Source organism: Cibotium barometz, chromosome 24 (assembly GCF_041138505.1).
Source record: "Cibotium barometz isolate CiBa-2024 chromosome 24, ASM4113850v1, whole genome shotgun sequence".
NCBI classification, from domain to species: Eukaryota; Viridiplantae; Streptophyta; class Polypodiopsida; order Cyatheales; family Cibotiaceae; genus Cibotium; species Cibotium barometz.
Genome location: NC_141069.1, coordinates 2,147,501 through 2,164,544, shown reverse-complemented (window position 1 = coordinate 2,164,544; position 17,044 = coordinate 2,147,501). Strand labels below are relative to the sequence as shown.

Genomic DNA, 17,044 nt, shown 5'->3' with positions numbered 1-17,044 from the left:
CCCATCACATGTGGATCGGCGGGGGTTTCTTGGTAATTGGCGTGTGGCTGCACACGTAGCTATTTTTATGGTAAGGGATTATGACCCGACCACTCAATATAATAATCTATTAGATCGTGTCATTCAGCATCGTGATGCTATAATTTCACATCTTAACTGGGTCTGCATCTTTCTAGGTTTCCATAGTTTGCCTATACATTCATAACGATACTATAAGTGCTTTGGGACATCCCCAAGATATGTTTTCAGATACCACTATTCAGTTACAACCCATATTCGCTCAGTAGGTGCAAAATACTCATGCATCCGCTCCTAGTTCAACTGCACCTAATGCAGCGGTAGGTACTAGCTTAACCTGGGGGGGATAGTGACTTAGTAGTAGTAGTTGGCAAAGTTGCTTTAGCACCAACCCCATTAGGTACTACAAATTTCTTGGTACACCATATTCATACATTTACAATTCATGTTACTGTATTGATTGTTAAAATTACAGCAATGTGATGAGCTATGGTGGATCAAATGTTAGAATAGCCTTGACGGAATCGAGTATATGAAGAGTGACTTATCTAGTAGGTAAAGATCTCTTCTAGTAGGTAAAGATCTCTTCTAGTGGCATCATCATTAACAAAGAGATTAGATGATAATTAAGACGTGATTAGTGATTAGTGAGCAATTAATTGATAACTTAATGTAGGCATGGATAATCAAAAACCAGCAAATTCTGATTAGGCCAATGCCTCAATTTATAGAGTTTACATCCAAGCATCCAATCCCACTGATTTCTCCTTGATTCACTCCACCTCTTTTGCTTGATTCTCTCCACCTCTCCCAGAATATCTCCACACCTCCTAAATCTCCTCATGCTACCCTTTATTCTCTTTAGTAGATTCTTCTCACCTTTTCACAGGTTCTCTCACATTTACAGATTCTCTTTTACAGCCTCTAGCTAAGGGCTTGTTCCCGCACACATGTATATTTCAACACCTCCTCTCAAGTGTGAATACTCCTAGCACACCTGGACCCTATACCAAGTTTCCCTCTTATTTGATAGTCCGCGACCAGTGCCTCAAGTTCCTAAACTCATAGTCCTTGACACTCTCTCTCTCTATGTGTCCAAGGCTACTACAAGTGCCCGTGACCTTGACTAAAGTGCTCATACATACATCTACCTCATGGCCTACATCATCGGTGGCTCAGAGGTGGTTTTACTTTGTTGGGGCGGGTTACATTGGGTTGTGGGGTTTCTCTCTCTCTCTCTCTCTCTCTCTCTCTCTCTCTCTCTCTCTCTCTCTCTCTCTGAAAAGATGATCCGACTCCACTTCTTGGCTTTCCACAGTTGTGGCAATTGAAGGTCCTTCTTCCTCCTACTCTGCCTCTTCCTTAAGAGAATCCTCCTTGAGTGAAGAATGCTTTTTCTTCTCCTACTATTGAGTCGAGCCATTTCTTCTCTTTGCCTCTGCTCTCTTACTCTAGTAGAGCTCCTTCTATCTCGTGTAGCTTCAATTTAGGTATAGTCTTTAGTATTGCTACAATGTTTTCATATTCACCTTTGTCCACACTCTTCAGAAGCACTGCTAGTGCCTCATCATCTTCTACCTTTTTGCCAATAGCTGCCAGTTGTTGCTTAATGCTTTTATATCTATTCAAGTGTGTGATTAAAGGTTCACTTCCCTTCATATCCAATTTGTAGAATTGCATTAACAGATTTATCTTTGAATTTTTAGCTTGTGTGCTAAATAATTTATTTTCATCCTATGCATCTTTTGTCCATTGTATCGCTGTGATGTGATGAATGATTTCATCATTTAAACTGAGTGCGATAAGTCCCAATGCTTTTTCATTCCTGCTCTTTCACTCATTTTCCCCTCTCGTCTCCTCTGGACATTCATCTCTTCCCTCAACTAGTACCCACAGATTTTTCCTCATGAGCAGATACATGGTTTTTGTCTACCATGTGTAAAACTGCTCCCCATTACATTTGGCTATTTCTTGTGCCGTACTCATGATAATGTGAAGGGGATCTTACCTCTTGATCCAATTTCAAGATTCAAGGGTAGTGTCTACACTTTTACAACTCAATCTGGTGTTTAGGAGATAATTACAACAGATTTATCAACATAAAATCACCAAAAATTACATTAAACGGGTAACCAATTTGTACGGAATGGTTGGAGTATCAAACCATCTCCAAATTGTAATATAAAGTTCTAGGGATTTGTATCAGATACCTAATGGTTAATTTGAACCCTCAATTGTACCAAAAAATAATGATTATACCATACAGAGTATACGTAGAGCCCAGATCTGAGGCCTTAGAGTTCAAAGCCTTTCAAGGCCATCAATAGCAATTAGTCTAGTAGAGGATTAAGCCAAGAAACACAAGATTTGACCAAACATTGAATGCTTAATCTCTATTTTACCAAAGTCACCTACAGATTTGATGAAGAGCTTGGATCTCACTGTAGACTTGATCAAATCAAATTCTGTCTTCACCAGCTTGTAGAGAGCAATCTTGAAAACCCCTAGGTCCAAGAGGAATTAGAGCCATTGCATTTGATGAAGCAGAAATCTCAATTTTTTCTCAGAAAAACGATGCCTGCTAAATCGTGAATTTCTGCAGCCTACGAGTGGCGGCTTGACACATTGTTTGAATGGGCTGGAGCACAAGGGTGTTAGCTATGATTGGCTAAAGTGGCTTGAGCTAATTTGATGTATGATGGGAGATAGAGCTCCTCCACCAGCTGGGGATATAGAGGGTTTGTTGAAAAAGAGGTAAAAAATATTAATTATCTACTAATCCTAATTAGCCAAATTAACAAGATAATGGGCTCACAAATTGATGGATTCTAGGCTAGGCTTTGATACCATGTTAAAATTACAACAATGTGATGAGCTATAGTGGATCAAATGCTAGAATCAATATTATTAACAAAGAGATTAGATGATAATTAAGACATGATTAGTGAGCAATTAATTGATAGCTTAATGTAGGCATGGATAATCAAAAACCAACAAATTGTCATTAGGCCAATGCCTCAATTTATAGAGTTTACATCCAAGCATCCAATCCCACTGATTTCTCCTTGATTCACTCCACCTCTTTTGCTTGATTCTCTCCACCTCTCCCAGAATATCTCCACACCTCCTAAATCTCCTCATGCTAACCTTTATTCTCTCCATTAGATTCTTCTCACCTTTTCACAGGTTCTCTCACATTTACAGATTCTCTTTTACAACCTCTAGCTAAGGGCTTGTTCTCGCACACACCCTATTCACTTGTATATTTTAACATTAATATCACTGAAGGGTGTTCTATTTGCACGCAGTTCCTGCCGCCTAATACCTAATAAAGCAAATCTTGGTTTTTGTTTTCCTTGCGAGATAGGCCCGGTAGAGGAGGTACCTGCCACGTATCTGGTTGGGATCACATTTTCTTAGGGTTATTTTGGATGTACAATTCCATCTCAGTAGTTATATTTCACTTCAGCTAGAAGATGCCTCGGGAACTATACAGGGGTAGCCCCAACAAAGATGGTGTCGAATGGGCCATTAGTACTCATGAGGATTTTATCATGCCGAGCCAGAGCTTTGCAGTTCTTGCTCACCACCATGTGGACCAATTACTTCCGCCGTCGCCAGTGCAGCTTGACAATCTTGGCAGGGGTGCACCAAGGTCAAATGGTCCAATTGGGGAGATTATCTTTTTCGGGAGCTACATGCAATCTGCTCCAACCCACAAGGAAGCTGGCAGCCGCTACTTTATTAACACGAGTACTTTATTATGGAGCTAGGTGGGAGGAGTTGCCTTGTGCGATCTAGCTTAACGGCCCTGATGCTATAGTCACCTCTCTGCCCCCTTCATCGACTTCTCCCAACCCCCCACCAGAGCAAAGAGGTATCACCAAGAGCCCGAAGTCACTAAACAGGTCCCTCAGCCCCCTGTCTAGGCCCCACATAAGAGGAGTTAGCAGCTGCTCTGCAGAAGCAACCATAAAGGCCGTGGAGGAGGAAGAGCGCCAAAAGAAGGATTTCTTCAACAAGAATTTATTCAAGAATTTATTCTGCAGCTGCTCTGCAGAAGCAACCATAAAGGCCGTGGAGGAGGAAGAGCACCAAAAGAAGGATTTCTTCAACAAGAATTTATTCAAGACACCACCTCCTAACCGCTTCGCCAACATTCCATCATTTGCAGAAGCTGGCCCTTCTTCCCCTAGTGTAGCACAGAATACCATGAACACTCTTCGTTGGGTGCGCTTGGGAAGTTTCCGTTCTAGTCAGGCGTATGTAGAAAGTGTTCATGCAACCCACGGAGACGTGCCAAATTTTACGCTCGGATTCTCACACATGGCTCGCGAGCTTATAATGCAGATGTCAAATTGCATCTACCATCAACAGGAGGTGGCACAAGTTTTGCAAAGAGAGATGCTACTAGCCAAGGCTCAAGAACGTCGAGTGTCTGAGGACTTATACCAAACCAACCTACTCTACATGCAGCTCCAAGGAAAGTTCAACGCGAGCAGACAGCAACTGGGGCATGCCCTCGCTTGCATCACCGATCTCCAATAGAACTTGATCAGGCCCACGAAGTGGCTCAACGGACACAACATCATGAGCTAACAATCGTCAAGAGCTTACACCAAGACATCCATAATCAAGCTCAAGAAGCGGAGGACACCCTTGCCCAAACCCAAAAACATTTTCTCAGACACCAAGAGATTTCTTAGGCTACTGTCTGGACTCTAGAGGAGCACCTCGGTGATGCTCAAGCCCGCCGGGCAGCACAACCCCCTTCCACCCCCTCACCCCCTCTGCTCCCTCTTCCCAACACCCTCGACCATAAAGTGGATGTCCTCATGGATACTACCACACAGAGCTCTCGATCCTCGCACTTCCCCCACAAACACCCTACCAGATTAACCTTCATTTTTGGAGCGTCCAATTGAACCTTCTCCAGCATAACCTCTACCTCGACGAGTCCCTCTCCCGCCATAGTTTTACTTACCTCCTCACCAAGCTCCCCATCTCAAGCATCACCCTCATCCCTCACTTCTTTTTCCATGGCCTTCTTTCTTTCCACCACCCCCATGATTTTTATGAGCTCCCCCAACACCCTCTCTAAGCTACATTGACAGGCTTCCACTCGGACCTAGCCGAGCTCATAGCATGTTGTTAACAATGCCTATCTATCCCTCTGGGTGAACACTCTCCCCCCTTACTCCACCGAAGGCCTGTTGATTTTGTACCACATGTTTTAAGCAGTTAGAAGTTATGGCCACAACTGGCATTTGCTAGTTTGATGACACCCACATTACCTTCCTGCTAGAGTTCTCCACGGATGAAGCTGTTGCTCCCGTAGAGGCCTTCTTTCGTGCACACGGCCCCACAAATGTTGCTAAAGCTGGCCTAACCCCGCAAGACAATGATGGCAAGGGCAGTCTTCCACCCCCACCCCCATGACCCTCTTCTCCCCCACCTCCCCCACCTCCACCCCCATGACCCTCTTCTCCCCCACCTCCACCCCCACGACCCTCTTCTCCTCCACCACCTCCCCCACCACCACCCAGCTCATCTTTCGCCCATCCAGCAACCAACCCCCATCATATCCGCCCCCATCTGGCACATCCACCCTCCCACTCTTCCATGCACAACCTTCTTCTCCACCCATCCATTTTCCCACCCCACCTCCATCACCCACACCCCCATCACCTCACACCCCCATCACCTCCCACCCCACCCCACCTCCATCACCCACACCCCCATCACCTCCCTTTTTGACACTTCAGTTGGGAATGCACACAACATTCTGTGATATACCCTCCACTTCCACTAAACCCCTCCAAGTCTTCGACGCAAGCCTCGCCATAGGAATCTTAGCATCCAACCCCTCCACCCCCATTCGTGAACACAACAACCTTCCACCCATAACCTCAAAGAAGGAGAGATCCGGCTCGACCATTGGAGCGTGAGGAGGTTGACCCTCCACTCAACCCTCTCAATTGGCACGATCCCCTCAACCATATGGAGTTCGAGCAGGCCATCACCATCCTGCTCGGTCGACAACTCCTGAAAGAGCCTATCACCCGCATCACCGACCGCATGGACATTTATGTCCTGTAACCTTACCTTGACGCAAAGCACCACTAATGGCGGTGCAACCACCCCCCAAGGACACGCAGAGGATACCACCGGCCATCCACCGCTGCTCGTCCCATCACGTTCGAACTTATGGGCGAGCAGCCGCCGGCTTGGAGGCGACCCTTCCTCGCCAAGCCGTTCATCTGGGAGACTTACTGTAACGTGCCTCACGCACTCCAGATCAGCCCAAATTACCTCCTGATACACAGACGGTGGGCGTGGAATGTCTTCCACGAGGAGTAGAAGAGCAGAACCCCAAGCTCAAATTCAACTTCCCTCGGGTCGCTCCCCCATCAACATAGCAGCCCTGTATAGAAAAAACCATGGTCCGGTGCTTCCACGATTTCATCCGACCATGTCCCAGACCCAGTCGTGATCACCACAATTTGATTATTCAACTTGATCATCACGCTGCTGGAGCCTTTTCCTGATTTGGGACCACTACTTTGAAGGTGTGCATGGTTTGGCCTTCGACATCAACAAAGGGCCCACCCTCAAGCAGATCTTCGGCTACGACGAACGCATCATGTGGATGCCCACCTGGCACCTCTAGACCTTCGAAGATATGATGGTGGAGACCACCTTCTAGACAAGCTACAAGGTCTTTCATCGAGCCCCCCACCAGCTCCAACCTCACGCCGAGATTTTATCCACACTTATTCGATCTACTATAGATAGATCCAGCCATCTCCCAAGGACGGACCTGCATTAGGGAGGGGGTATGTTAATCACTTCGGTTAACATTACCTTTTATGTGACTACACCCTTTGTAATTTATCCTTTTATAACCGTGCAATGCGCTCATTGTATAAGAGACATGGGATGACCGAGCTTATGGCTTGTGTAATGCCAGTCACATGAAGAGGAATAGTTGTACATAGAGCTAGAGAAACTAGGAAGACTAGTTTTGGGCCCACAATTGTAAATGGGCGGCCGAACATTGTAACTATGAGCTCTTGTATATAAGTCATTTTATGGAATATGAAAAGGGAGGATCCCATTTGTCTCACTTGAGTTTTCCTTCTCTCTCTCTCTCTCTCTCTCTCTCTCTCTCATTTGAGCTCGTGTTTGCATGTTAGCTTGTGTTCTTTCTTGCTTGCATGTTGGATTGTTGGTGTATGAAAGTAGGGATGGTAATGCTCTCTTTTATCCTCTTCTCTACCCTCTCTTTGCTATCTACCATGTCCCTTTTGCATGCTAGTTGCATGAGGTAGAGGTTGAGATCTCCATAGTGCCCTCTTTCTTACTCTCTACCTAGCTATTGGATCTCTTCTTCCGTGACACAAGAAGAGTGGAGTGAGCCCCTAGCGGCTTCACATCAAGGAGTTAACCCTCCTAGGGTTGGCCAAGTGCAACTCTCCGGACTCGACTCTTGCATGCATCCTTCTTCTCTTCTTTCTCTCTTGTGTGCAAGGTGTGCAAGGTAGCATGTTTTCCTTAACAGAGACCCATGTTTATTAAACACTGTCTTGTCGTCTTGTGAACAAAAACAACAATCCAAGGCAGAAACCAAGTCAAAAAGAACTAATAAGTACACAGCTACTTTATGTTCTTTATTGCAAGAGTTTAGGTATGTTTTTCCCAAAGATTTTCCAAATGGTGTTCCACCATCGAGAGAAATTGACCATAGCATTCCTAGGTCAAAACCCGTAAGCAAGCTTACTTACAGGATCAACCACTCTGAGGCACATGAGGTGGAATGACAGTTAACCGAGTATGTGAAGAAAGGGTTTATTAGACTGAGTTCTTCACCTTGGGCAGCATCGCCCATCCTTTTTATTAAAAAGAAAGATAAATATATGTGGATATGCATAGACTACCGTGCCCTTAAGAACAAGTACCCCATGCCACGTATTGATGAGTTGTTTGACCAACTTCATGGTGCACATTATTTTTCTAAGCTTGATCTTAGATCAGGGTATCATCAGGTAAAAATAAGGGAACAAGATGTTCCCACCGCTACATTCAAGACTCATTTTGGACATTATGAGTTCTTAGTCATGTTGTTTGGATTTCAAGACAAATGCACCAACAACTTTTATGATGCTTATGGACGGTGTGTCATGTCCATATCTAGGAAAATTTGTAGTAGTTTTCCAAGATGACGTACTTGTTTATAGTAAATCGAGGAAAGAACACTTGCTGCATTTACGCTTGGTGTTTGAATTGCTTAGGGAAAACAAGCTATTTGTAAAGGAAAGGAAGTGTACGTTTTTCTCTAAGGAAACTCATTACCTAGGCCATATTATATACGCGGATGAACCCTGAGAAGGTGGAATCCATTCTCAAATTGCCTGAGCTAAGAAATCTAGAAGAATTGTAAATTTTTATAGGATTGTTAGGGTTTTACCCGACAATACATGAAGGACTATGCGAAGATTGCAATCCCCTTAACGTATCAGTTAAGAATAAAAGATAAAACTATCATTGGGAGGATACCCAATGAAGGAGTTTTGAGAAACTCAAGGTGGCCATAGAAATGGCACCTGTTTTTAGTATTGTGGATCCCAAAGAGCTGTTTGTAGTGGAGAAAGATGCAAGTGGGGAGGCCATTGTGGCGGTTTTAATGCAAAGGGGGCGCCGTGTTGCATTTGAAAGCAAAAAGCAAAGGGGGCACCCTGTTGCATTTGAAAGCAAAAAGCTTGACTGTGCTCAGTGTAACTACTCGGCTTATGAGCGAGAGTTACTAGCTATTGATCATGCTCTGAAAAAGTGGCAGCAAATCACATGTTCCTAGCTGGAAGTACATCATTCTAGAACCCACTGACTGATGTTCATGCAGATGACGATGCTATTGATGATGCCACATATAAAGGACATCATGATACACTAAGTGATGATTTGCGTGTTGGGGATAACTTTGCTATTGTTGTTGCAATGACAGTGGAAATGAGAAGAATGTACACTTCTACATCCTGAAGTGCATGTAAGAAAAATAACTCACTATTGTACCACTTATTAATGACACATGGGGGAATCTCATTGCTCAAGGTTCTTATGTAGTGAAGGGATTTTGGTATGAGCAAATGAAGGGTGTCTATCAATACAAATTCCTTAATGCGAAGCCAAAAGTGATACTTTACTCACACCTTATCAAAGCCATCAAGTTTCCATGAGTGAATCTAAGGACGTAGAAAGGTCTATTCACTATCCCCTGAAGTGTATGAAGTGTACAACACTATGCCCATTGATATGTAATTTCTTCTTGCATCTAATCAATAAAGATTTGCTACTCCAATAGTATAAAGTGTATGCTCACGTTTACTTTACCAATTTCTAGCTACATGTTAGTTATAACAATAACTAACTAGCACCTATAGCTATTAGGACAATGTCAAAGAGCACTAGGTCACTTGCAAATACCAAAGGTAATTGGTTGCAGCACTGTAGTAGTGGAGAAGGTTATTGCTAATGGTAGTAACTATCTAAATAATGAATCTAGTTACCACCATTGTAGCAGAGGTGTGTGTTAGCTACCAGTGCTGAGTGTTTTTTCAAAGGATAAAAATGTTGACAATATTCCATCAAAATGATTAGTACAAGACCATACAAGGCTCACATATGGAATACTAAAGAAGGTAACTTGCTCACAGTTAGAGTGCTGGAGCTGCCATCAAATACTAGGGTATATACATCTACCTATCCACGCGATAAAGGAGGGATGGGGGATAACCACTAGTGCTGGGTGTTAACTACTACCAATGTAAGTATTGGTTGTAGCAGCACTGGCGGTTATAAGTGGTACTTACCATTAAAAAAACCAATGGTAGTTAACTACCACTAGTTAGGTAGTGATACCTGTTACCACTTTACATAAGGTAATTAGTTACCACTTCACCACTTATGTTATAATAGTAAAGAGCCAGAAGATGTAGTAGCTATTAGAATGATGTTAAAGAGCACTACTACACTTGAAATACTTGTGGTGGTAAAACTACTAGTTGTAGCACTATACCAGTGTGGAGAGGGTTATTATTAATGGTAGTAAACCATCTAAATAGTGAAGCTAGTTACCACCACTATACTAGAGGTGTTGCCACTTTAGAAGAGGTTAATTACCACTACACCAGTGGTGAGTGTTAGCTACCCATGTTAACCCCAACAAAATAACATAGTTGAAATAAATAACATAGTTGATTTGAAATAAATAACAATTACCAAATTTCTTTCGAAATAACACCAGTGGTGGTGAGTGTTAGCTACCCATGTTAACCCCAACAAAATAACATAGTTGATTTGAAATAAATAACAATTACCAAATTTCTTTCAAAATAACACTTGCATACACAATGATAAACAACATTGTAAAGGACATACAAAATAAAAGAACAAGTGCAAGATTGGATCAAAATCGAGTATTTATCAATTTATTTAGTAGGGATGAGATTACAAAACATATATAGGGCTGTTACAAAATTAAGATGACTAATGAGCTTTAACTTTGCTCTTTGCTTTGAGAATACCAAAGTGTTTGATTACATGGAGAGAGAAGGCATCTTTATGATTCACAATCATACCATACGTCTGCATATTTCCACCCAAGAAACTAGGGATACAATACATTATCATATTATTGATTACATATGCCTTGTTGTTTACAACATCTTTCCACCCAAGAAACCAGGGGTACAATACATTTGTAAGGTAGTATGGGTCATGACTCTTGTCCTCTAGCTCAAATGACTCGGGGTACAATACATTTGTAAGGTAGTATGGGTCATGACTCTTGTCCTCTAGCTCAAATGATTCAGGGTAAATCATGGAGTCATGTAAATTTAGCATGTTCTTATAGCAAGTGCCATCAATAATGAGAGTTTCCCTAGACTCGAGCTCCGGAAGCAATTACCACAAGTCTGATAGACACTTTTAGAAAATTGGTTTGTCACACCACCATGAATTGCACCATGCCTTCCCATGGCATCCGATAGAGTGATTGAGTCCTTCCCACAAGACTCTTATGTAAGAATGGCAGTCCAAAGTCTTCTATTCATACCATGAAAGCACCTTCTTCATTTCCCAGCCATAATCCTCCCATCCAGCCATCCACACTATCTTCCATGGGAGCCTCTTCCTCCTCCACGACTTCTCCACCAACTTAATCCCCTCATTAAGTGCACCCATGAGCCCCCTCGTCCTTGAATCATGTCATGAGGGGCTAGATCTCAATGAGACACTGTAGACTACTTCAAAAGAAGCCAACGAAGAAGATAGGAAGGACCCAGGGGTATCCTTGCCTATCCATGAACAATAGATCACATACCCACCAACAAATGTGTGGGATCTTACTTTCCAAGGCAACTTCCATAGTCACTTGGATACCCCCTCTGACTTGGCCGAAATTCGCCTAGTGAACCAACACTTGGATTCCTCGGTAGAGGTGGTAAGCATTTTTTGTTGACCCCAAGGACTACCTAGCCCCACAGGGCACATAGGACTCCAACCTGAGTAGCATATGCCCTATATCCTTGTGTCTATTGATGTGTCAAGGGAGTATAACATACTCACAAACATGAAGATAGAATATGCTCATGTTTGGTTTTCTTGAAAGAGAAGAATGGTTTGTGGGATGGAGAACTCAATTTTTCTTTATTGATTTGGACTTTAAGGAGTCTCTAATTTTATGCTAAACCTAAGAAAACACTAGAATCTAGATAATTTCTTATCTACACCAGATTTTAAACTAATCGAGAGCTATTCAATTGATTTTTAGTAATTTTTGTGTTTTAAAAAATGCAAGGAAAACAAGAACCTAAATGCTAAAATCTTACATCAATGCTTGCTTAACAATGTTTTCCAACTTCTTCCAAGTGCATGTACTTACACTCTGAGATCTTGTAGCTTGCCTTGTCTATTTGAGATGTTACATATTATGTTATGCAATATCTATTGACAGAACTTGCTTTGTGTTGTTAGCCTATATTTCCTTGTCCCAACTAAGCAATGCGTGTAACAACCAATAAGTCTTGGCTCTAACCTATAGTCCTCAATTATCCAATCCATGACTTGTCACCCAAGGAGCTATTAACACAACAAAATGCTTTGACTTGGGCTATTATGCAACTAATTAAATCTAGACTCTCAAGTGTGCAACAGTCCTCAATGTCCCTATATATTATCAACTTCCTATGGTTCTAGACCTTCGAGAGGGTTAAGAAGCAACTAGACAAATAGAAGACTCAGTTGGTCTATTTTCAATAGCTCCAATGGACCTCCATGGTAGCTAATGAGACCACCATGATAGATGATAATGTAATATCTCTTGATCCCATCTCGTGTTTATACATGGCTAGGTCGCTTGCTTTTATTGGTAATAGCAATCAACACAAAGCACATAATATCTTTTTCATAACATATCTAGTTCTATGTAGGTGTAGTTTATTATATTTTTTGAAGGGCCTATAAATTTACTTTTTGTAGGTAAAGTACCAAATAATCGCGCTTTTTTATCTATACAAGATAAAGGAAGAGTGCCTACCTCTTCACGTAGAAAGGAGAGGGAGAATTTTTGAAAAGGAGAAGAGAAGACAAGTGTTTGGGGGTTTCTTTCCCACATGCCTAGATGCATTGGGGCTCACAATTAGTTGTCACCATTAAACCATTTACTCATTGAATGAGTTTCAAAAAGCCACAAAAGTTTCTAAAATATTCAACAGCATGCTCTAATTAAAGTGCCAAAAAATGTTATCAGCTTTGATTCTATGTGCGTGCATGAATGTACGTAAGAGAGAGAGAGAGAGAGAGAGAGAGAGAGAGAGAGAGAGAGAGAGAGTTTCTATATGTGGGAGAGCGTGTGTGAGAAGAGAGATAGCGTGTGTGTGTGTGTGTGTGGAGGGGAGAGAGAGAGAGAGAGAGAGAGAGAGAGAGAGAGAGAGAGAGAGAAACACAAAGAGAGACAGAGACATGGAAGTATATGTGTGAGAGTGTGGGGGGGGGGAAGAGTGTGTGTTTGCATTAGTACATGTGCATGTGTGTACATGTGTGTGTGTGTAAGAGAGAGAGAGAGAGAGAGAGAGAGAGAGAGAGAGAGAGAGAGAGAGAGAGAGAGAAAGAGTTTCGACATTTGAGAGTGTGTGCATGTGTATGTGAGAGAAAGAGGGTGTGCATGTGCATGTGTGTGTGTGTGTGTGAGAGAGAGAGAGAGAGAGAAAGAGAGAGAGAGAGAGAGAGATTACATGTAAGATGCATTTATTTGAGAGTAAGCACACCTCACCACTCATCCCTACCATTAAAATTTAATCTAAAATTTAATTAATTAAAATTATATATATATGTGTGTGTAAATCTATTTAAGCATGTGTGTGTGTGTGTGAGAGAGAGAGAGAGAGAGAGAGAGAGAGTTTCTATGTGAGAGAGTGTGCGTGAAGAGAGAGAGAGTGTGTGCATGAGAGAGAGAGAGAGAGAGAGAGGTAGAGAATTTCTATGTAGGAGATAGTTTGTGTGGGAGGAGAGAGTGTGCGTTTGCATTAGTGTATGTGCAGTGTGTACATGTGTGTGTGTGTGTGTGTGTGTGTGTGTGTAAGAGAGAGAGAGAGAGAGAGAGAGAGAGGCATATAATTTCTACGTAGGAGATAGTTTGTGTGGGAGGAGAGAGTGTGCATTTACATTAGTGTATATGCGGTGTGTACGTGTGTGTGTGTGAGAGAGAGAGAGAGAGAGAGAGAGAGAGAGAGAGAGAGAGAGAGAGTATATGCATGCATGTGCGTACATCTGCATCTATGTGTAGAATGTGCTTGAGAGAGAGTGAGATGGGGTAGACCTAGAGAGAGAGAGAGAGAAAGAGAGCGAGAGATAGAGAGAGAGAGAGAGAGAGAGAGAGAGAGAGAGATGTAACGACGAGGGAGAGGGTGAAAAGAGAGAGAAAGAGAGCGAGAGATAGAGAATAAAAAGTAGCTTTGAATAAAATATAAACAAAAATATAAGTTAAATAGAAACATGTATATGTATATACATATATATATATATGTGTGTGTGTGTGTGTTTCGATGTGTGTACGATATATCTATCTATATATTTAAAAGTGACCACAGCTTATCACCCATCTCCGCACATTAAAATTTAATCAAAATTAATTAAATTATGTCGATGTTTGTATTTATATTTTTAAATACATGTATATATATATATATAAGTATATGTGTCTATGTATAGGTATATGTATCTAAAACATAATATTGTATATACTATATATTTACATATGTGTATGTGTGCATGAGAGAAAGAGAGAGTGTGTGTGTGTTCGTGTGCATACGCACGCGTGTGTGTGTGTGTGTTTGAGAGAGAGAGAGAGAGTAACATTTGAGAGTGTGCGTACGTGACAGAGAGAGGGAGAGGGTCATGTGCATGTGCATGTGTGTGTGTGTGTGTGTGAAAGAGAGAGAGAGAGAGAGAGAGAGAGAGAGAGAGAGAGAGATGGTTGTAGAGAGGGAATAGTTCTTTTCTGGAACCTTGGTCGGCCGCCGCAGCAATGCGCGCAGGTGCAATACTAGTTACCTAAATAGCAATACTAGTTACCTAAATAGCAATATGCTTCTTTATATCTACTTTAGGATGCTTCCACCCATCTACTCCCTAGACAATTTCTAGAAAGTGTTTAGGCATATGCAAGACCAAAAACAATGAATGAGAGGTCATACACCTTTTTTAGAGCCCATCAACAATGAAGCCTTTTAGATCCATCTTCTCTCCCATTGGGGTGGCTTTGTCAATCTCCTTGCAAAGAAGACATGTCATATGCCTTATCTTTATTTAAAGGGATTATGAATCACGATCGTGTGTGTAAAGCATTTGAAGAGGACAAAGCTTGCTAAGTAACAACAATCCCACAACATGGGCGTAGTAGGTGCGTAATTGAAACTAGTAAATGACCCACGGCTCCACTCGCTTCTTGAAAGTTCCCACCTGTCTTCCCAAACATATGCCAATGCTCTTTCGTCCTCTCATGAACATGCCACGTGTAATCCTTCCCCTCCCGAACTTGTCATGTGTACCACATGGGAATAGTGAAAATGAAGAAAAGATTTAGATGTTACTCGAGCATTGTGTAGTCATTATCCATCCCCTCAACAATTCTGTGTCTACACCTAGGTTCGTGACTAGTCATGCTGAATGGTTTTGGGTGAGGTTCTATCCGATTGTATACCCACGGCATTCTATTCTTTTGTCGTAGCAGGCTTATACCCGCAAATGGATTGCATGCCCCCCTCCACCACCTCCTCCTCCTCCTCCTACTTCCGCCATACGCCGAGGAACCCTGCTGAACACCACCATCTCGATCCTCCGCATTTCTCCAGTAGGTGCCCAGTATTCTCATTGCCCCCATTCTCATGGTCAAATAGAGGGATACAGATGGTTGGAGGAGGGCTTGTCTACTGCAGCCTTGAATTACCAAAACAACCGCGCACCAGCTTGAATTGCAGAGATTTCAGGTCAGACCCGCATGTGGGACTATGGGTAGCCAGCTGCTCACATGGTGCTTTCTCCGGCGGCAGCAGGAGGGCGCTTCTGCATCTGGACCGTACAAACAGCAGGTGTGTACAGATGCGCGTCTTTAGTCCCCAGAATGGAGGCGGTGGACCTAGCAGAACCATCCTCAATCTGGCCGGAGCTGGCCTCCTCACTTACCTCACTGTCACAGGAAAGCTCAACTGGTTGTTTGATGCTATCTTCTCTTTATGGGTGAGTCCAATCGGGCTTCCACTGCACAACACAGTCAATCGTGTTTTTAATGGCAGGTGGTCCGGTAGACCATAACATGGTCATGCCTAACTTGCTTTTCAGTTCGTTATGGATGTTCATTAGAGACACAGGGTATGTGGAGACATAGGGGATGCTCATTAGATACATCATATGTTTACACCAAACATACTCTATCCTCTTATGCTTGCAGCTCTTTGTCGCGGTTTTGTGGTGGCTCGCAGAACGAAATCTGATTAAAGGCCTCGTAAGTATCCACCTCTGTATCAAGAATGATGGCTTAATCTTGTTCTCAATATCTCATATATTCAGACGTCTTTTTCTCAATATACTCCTTCATGAGTATGTGATGCTCCATGTTGTCAGCTAACTAATTAGCACCTTATCATGCAGTGTCCAAACTGTGGGGGAGAATTTCAAGTTTTCGAGTATGTACACGCTCATAGCATCACATCATTGCTTGATAGAATACGTCTTGTAAAGGTTGCTACCACAAACCTTGATATTCTCTTCTATTGCCTTGCAGGTTTGCCTTGAAGGAAGAGCCTCGGCTGTGTCCTTATTGTAGTCAACCTTTCAAATGTGAGTTTTAAAGGCTTAATGCAGCCGTGTATGCATTTTTTGCAACCCATGGCGCTTCCCCTCATGAGTTCTCTGACCTTTGCTGTTTTGTTAATGCTGTGAATTTGGCGTGTTTGTCTCATCAAAACCAGTGGAGAATAAGCAGTTTGTGAGGGAAGATCCACAATTCTCAAATCAACAGCAGCACAATTTCAAGCATCCATTCGGAGGCTTTGGCCAGCCAGCATCTTCAAGCAAGAAGGAAAGTAAGTAGCAAGTAGAATCAATGACACTTGTATGATCCTGAAAACATCAGCAACCTCAAAGAACGTGCATTTTTAATGATTTTGCTAAGACCAGCCATTAAAAGAACACACCAAGTGTTTCAAATACTTGAGTTTGATGGTCAGGGGTATTTGGATGGTTGAGAGAGCATGGCTGGCCCCAGTATATGTCTAGGGGTGGGGAAAAGAGCCACACTGCCAAATGGTGGCCTGTAGTGCCAAGCTATCCATCCTTGCCTCCAGAAAAGAAACGCCAGAGGCTTGAGATGCATAGGATGGCTGTCGGCCACTGTTCCTGCATGGCCCTGGAGCTGTCTGTGAGGTGCTCACAGTGGCCACAGCCGCATTGGATATGCATGAGGTCTGTTGAG

The 17,044-nt window shown here is 42.7% G+C and overlaps 1 protein-coding gene across 2 annotated transcripts in view; it reads left to right on the top strand.

Annotated features, from left to right (window-relative positions):
- The first annotated feature begins 15,207 nt into the window (after positions 1 to 15,207).
- Positions 15,208 to 17,044, top strand: part of LOC147624794 (uncharacterized) — a 3,120-nt gene continuing 1,283 nt past the window's right edge. Inside the window, exons 1-5 of one of the 2 annotated variants that reach the window (XM_086818021.1) lie at positions 15,208 to 15,810; positions 16,022 to 16,075; positions 16,222 to 16,256; positions 16,355 to 16,410; positions 16,542 to 16,643. In XM_086818021.1, coding sequence (XP_086674147.1) covers positions 15,241 to 15,810; positions 16,022 to 16,075; positions 16,222 to 16,256; positions 16,355 to 16,410; positions 16,542 to 16,643 — 817 coding nt within the window. In that variant the 5' untranslated portion in view covers positions 15,208 to 15,240. Of the gene's footprint in view, positions 15,811 to 16,021; positions 16,076 to 16,221; positions 16,257 to 16,354; positions 16,411 to 16,541; positions 16,656 to 17,044 lie in introns of both variants that reach the window. The other variant, XM_086818020.1, reaches the window with a different exon arrangement.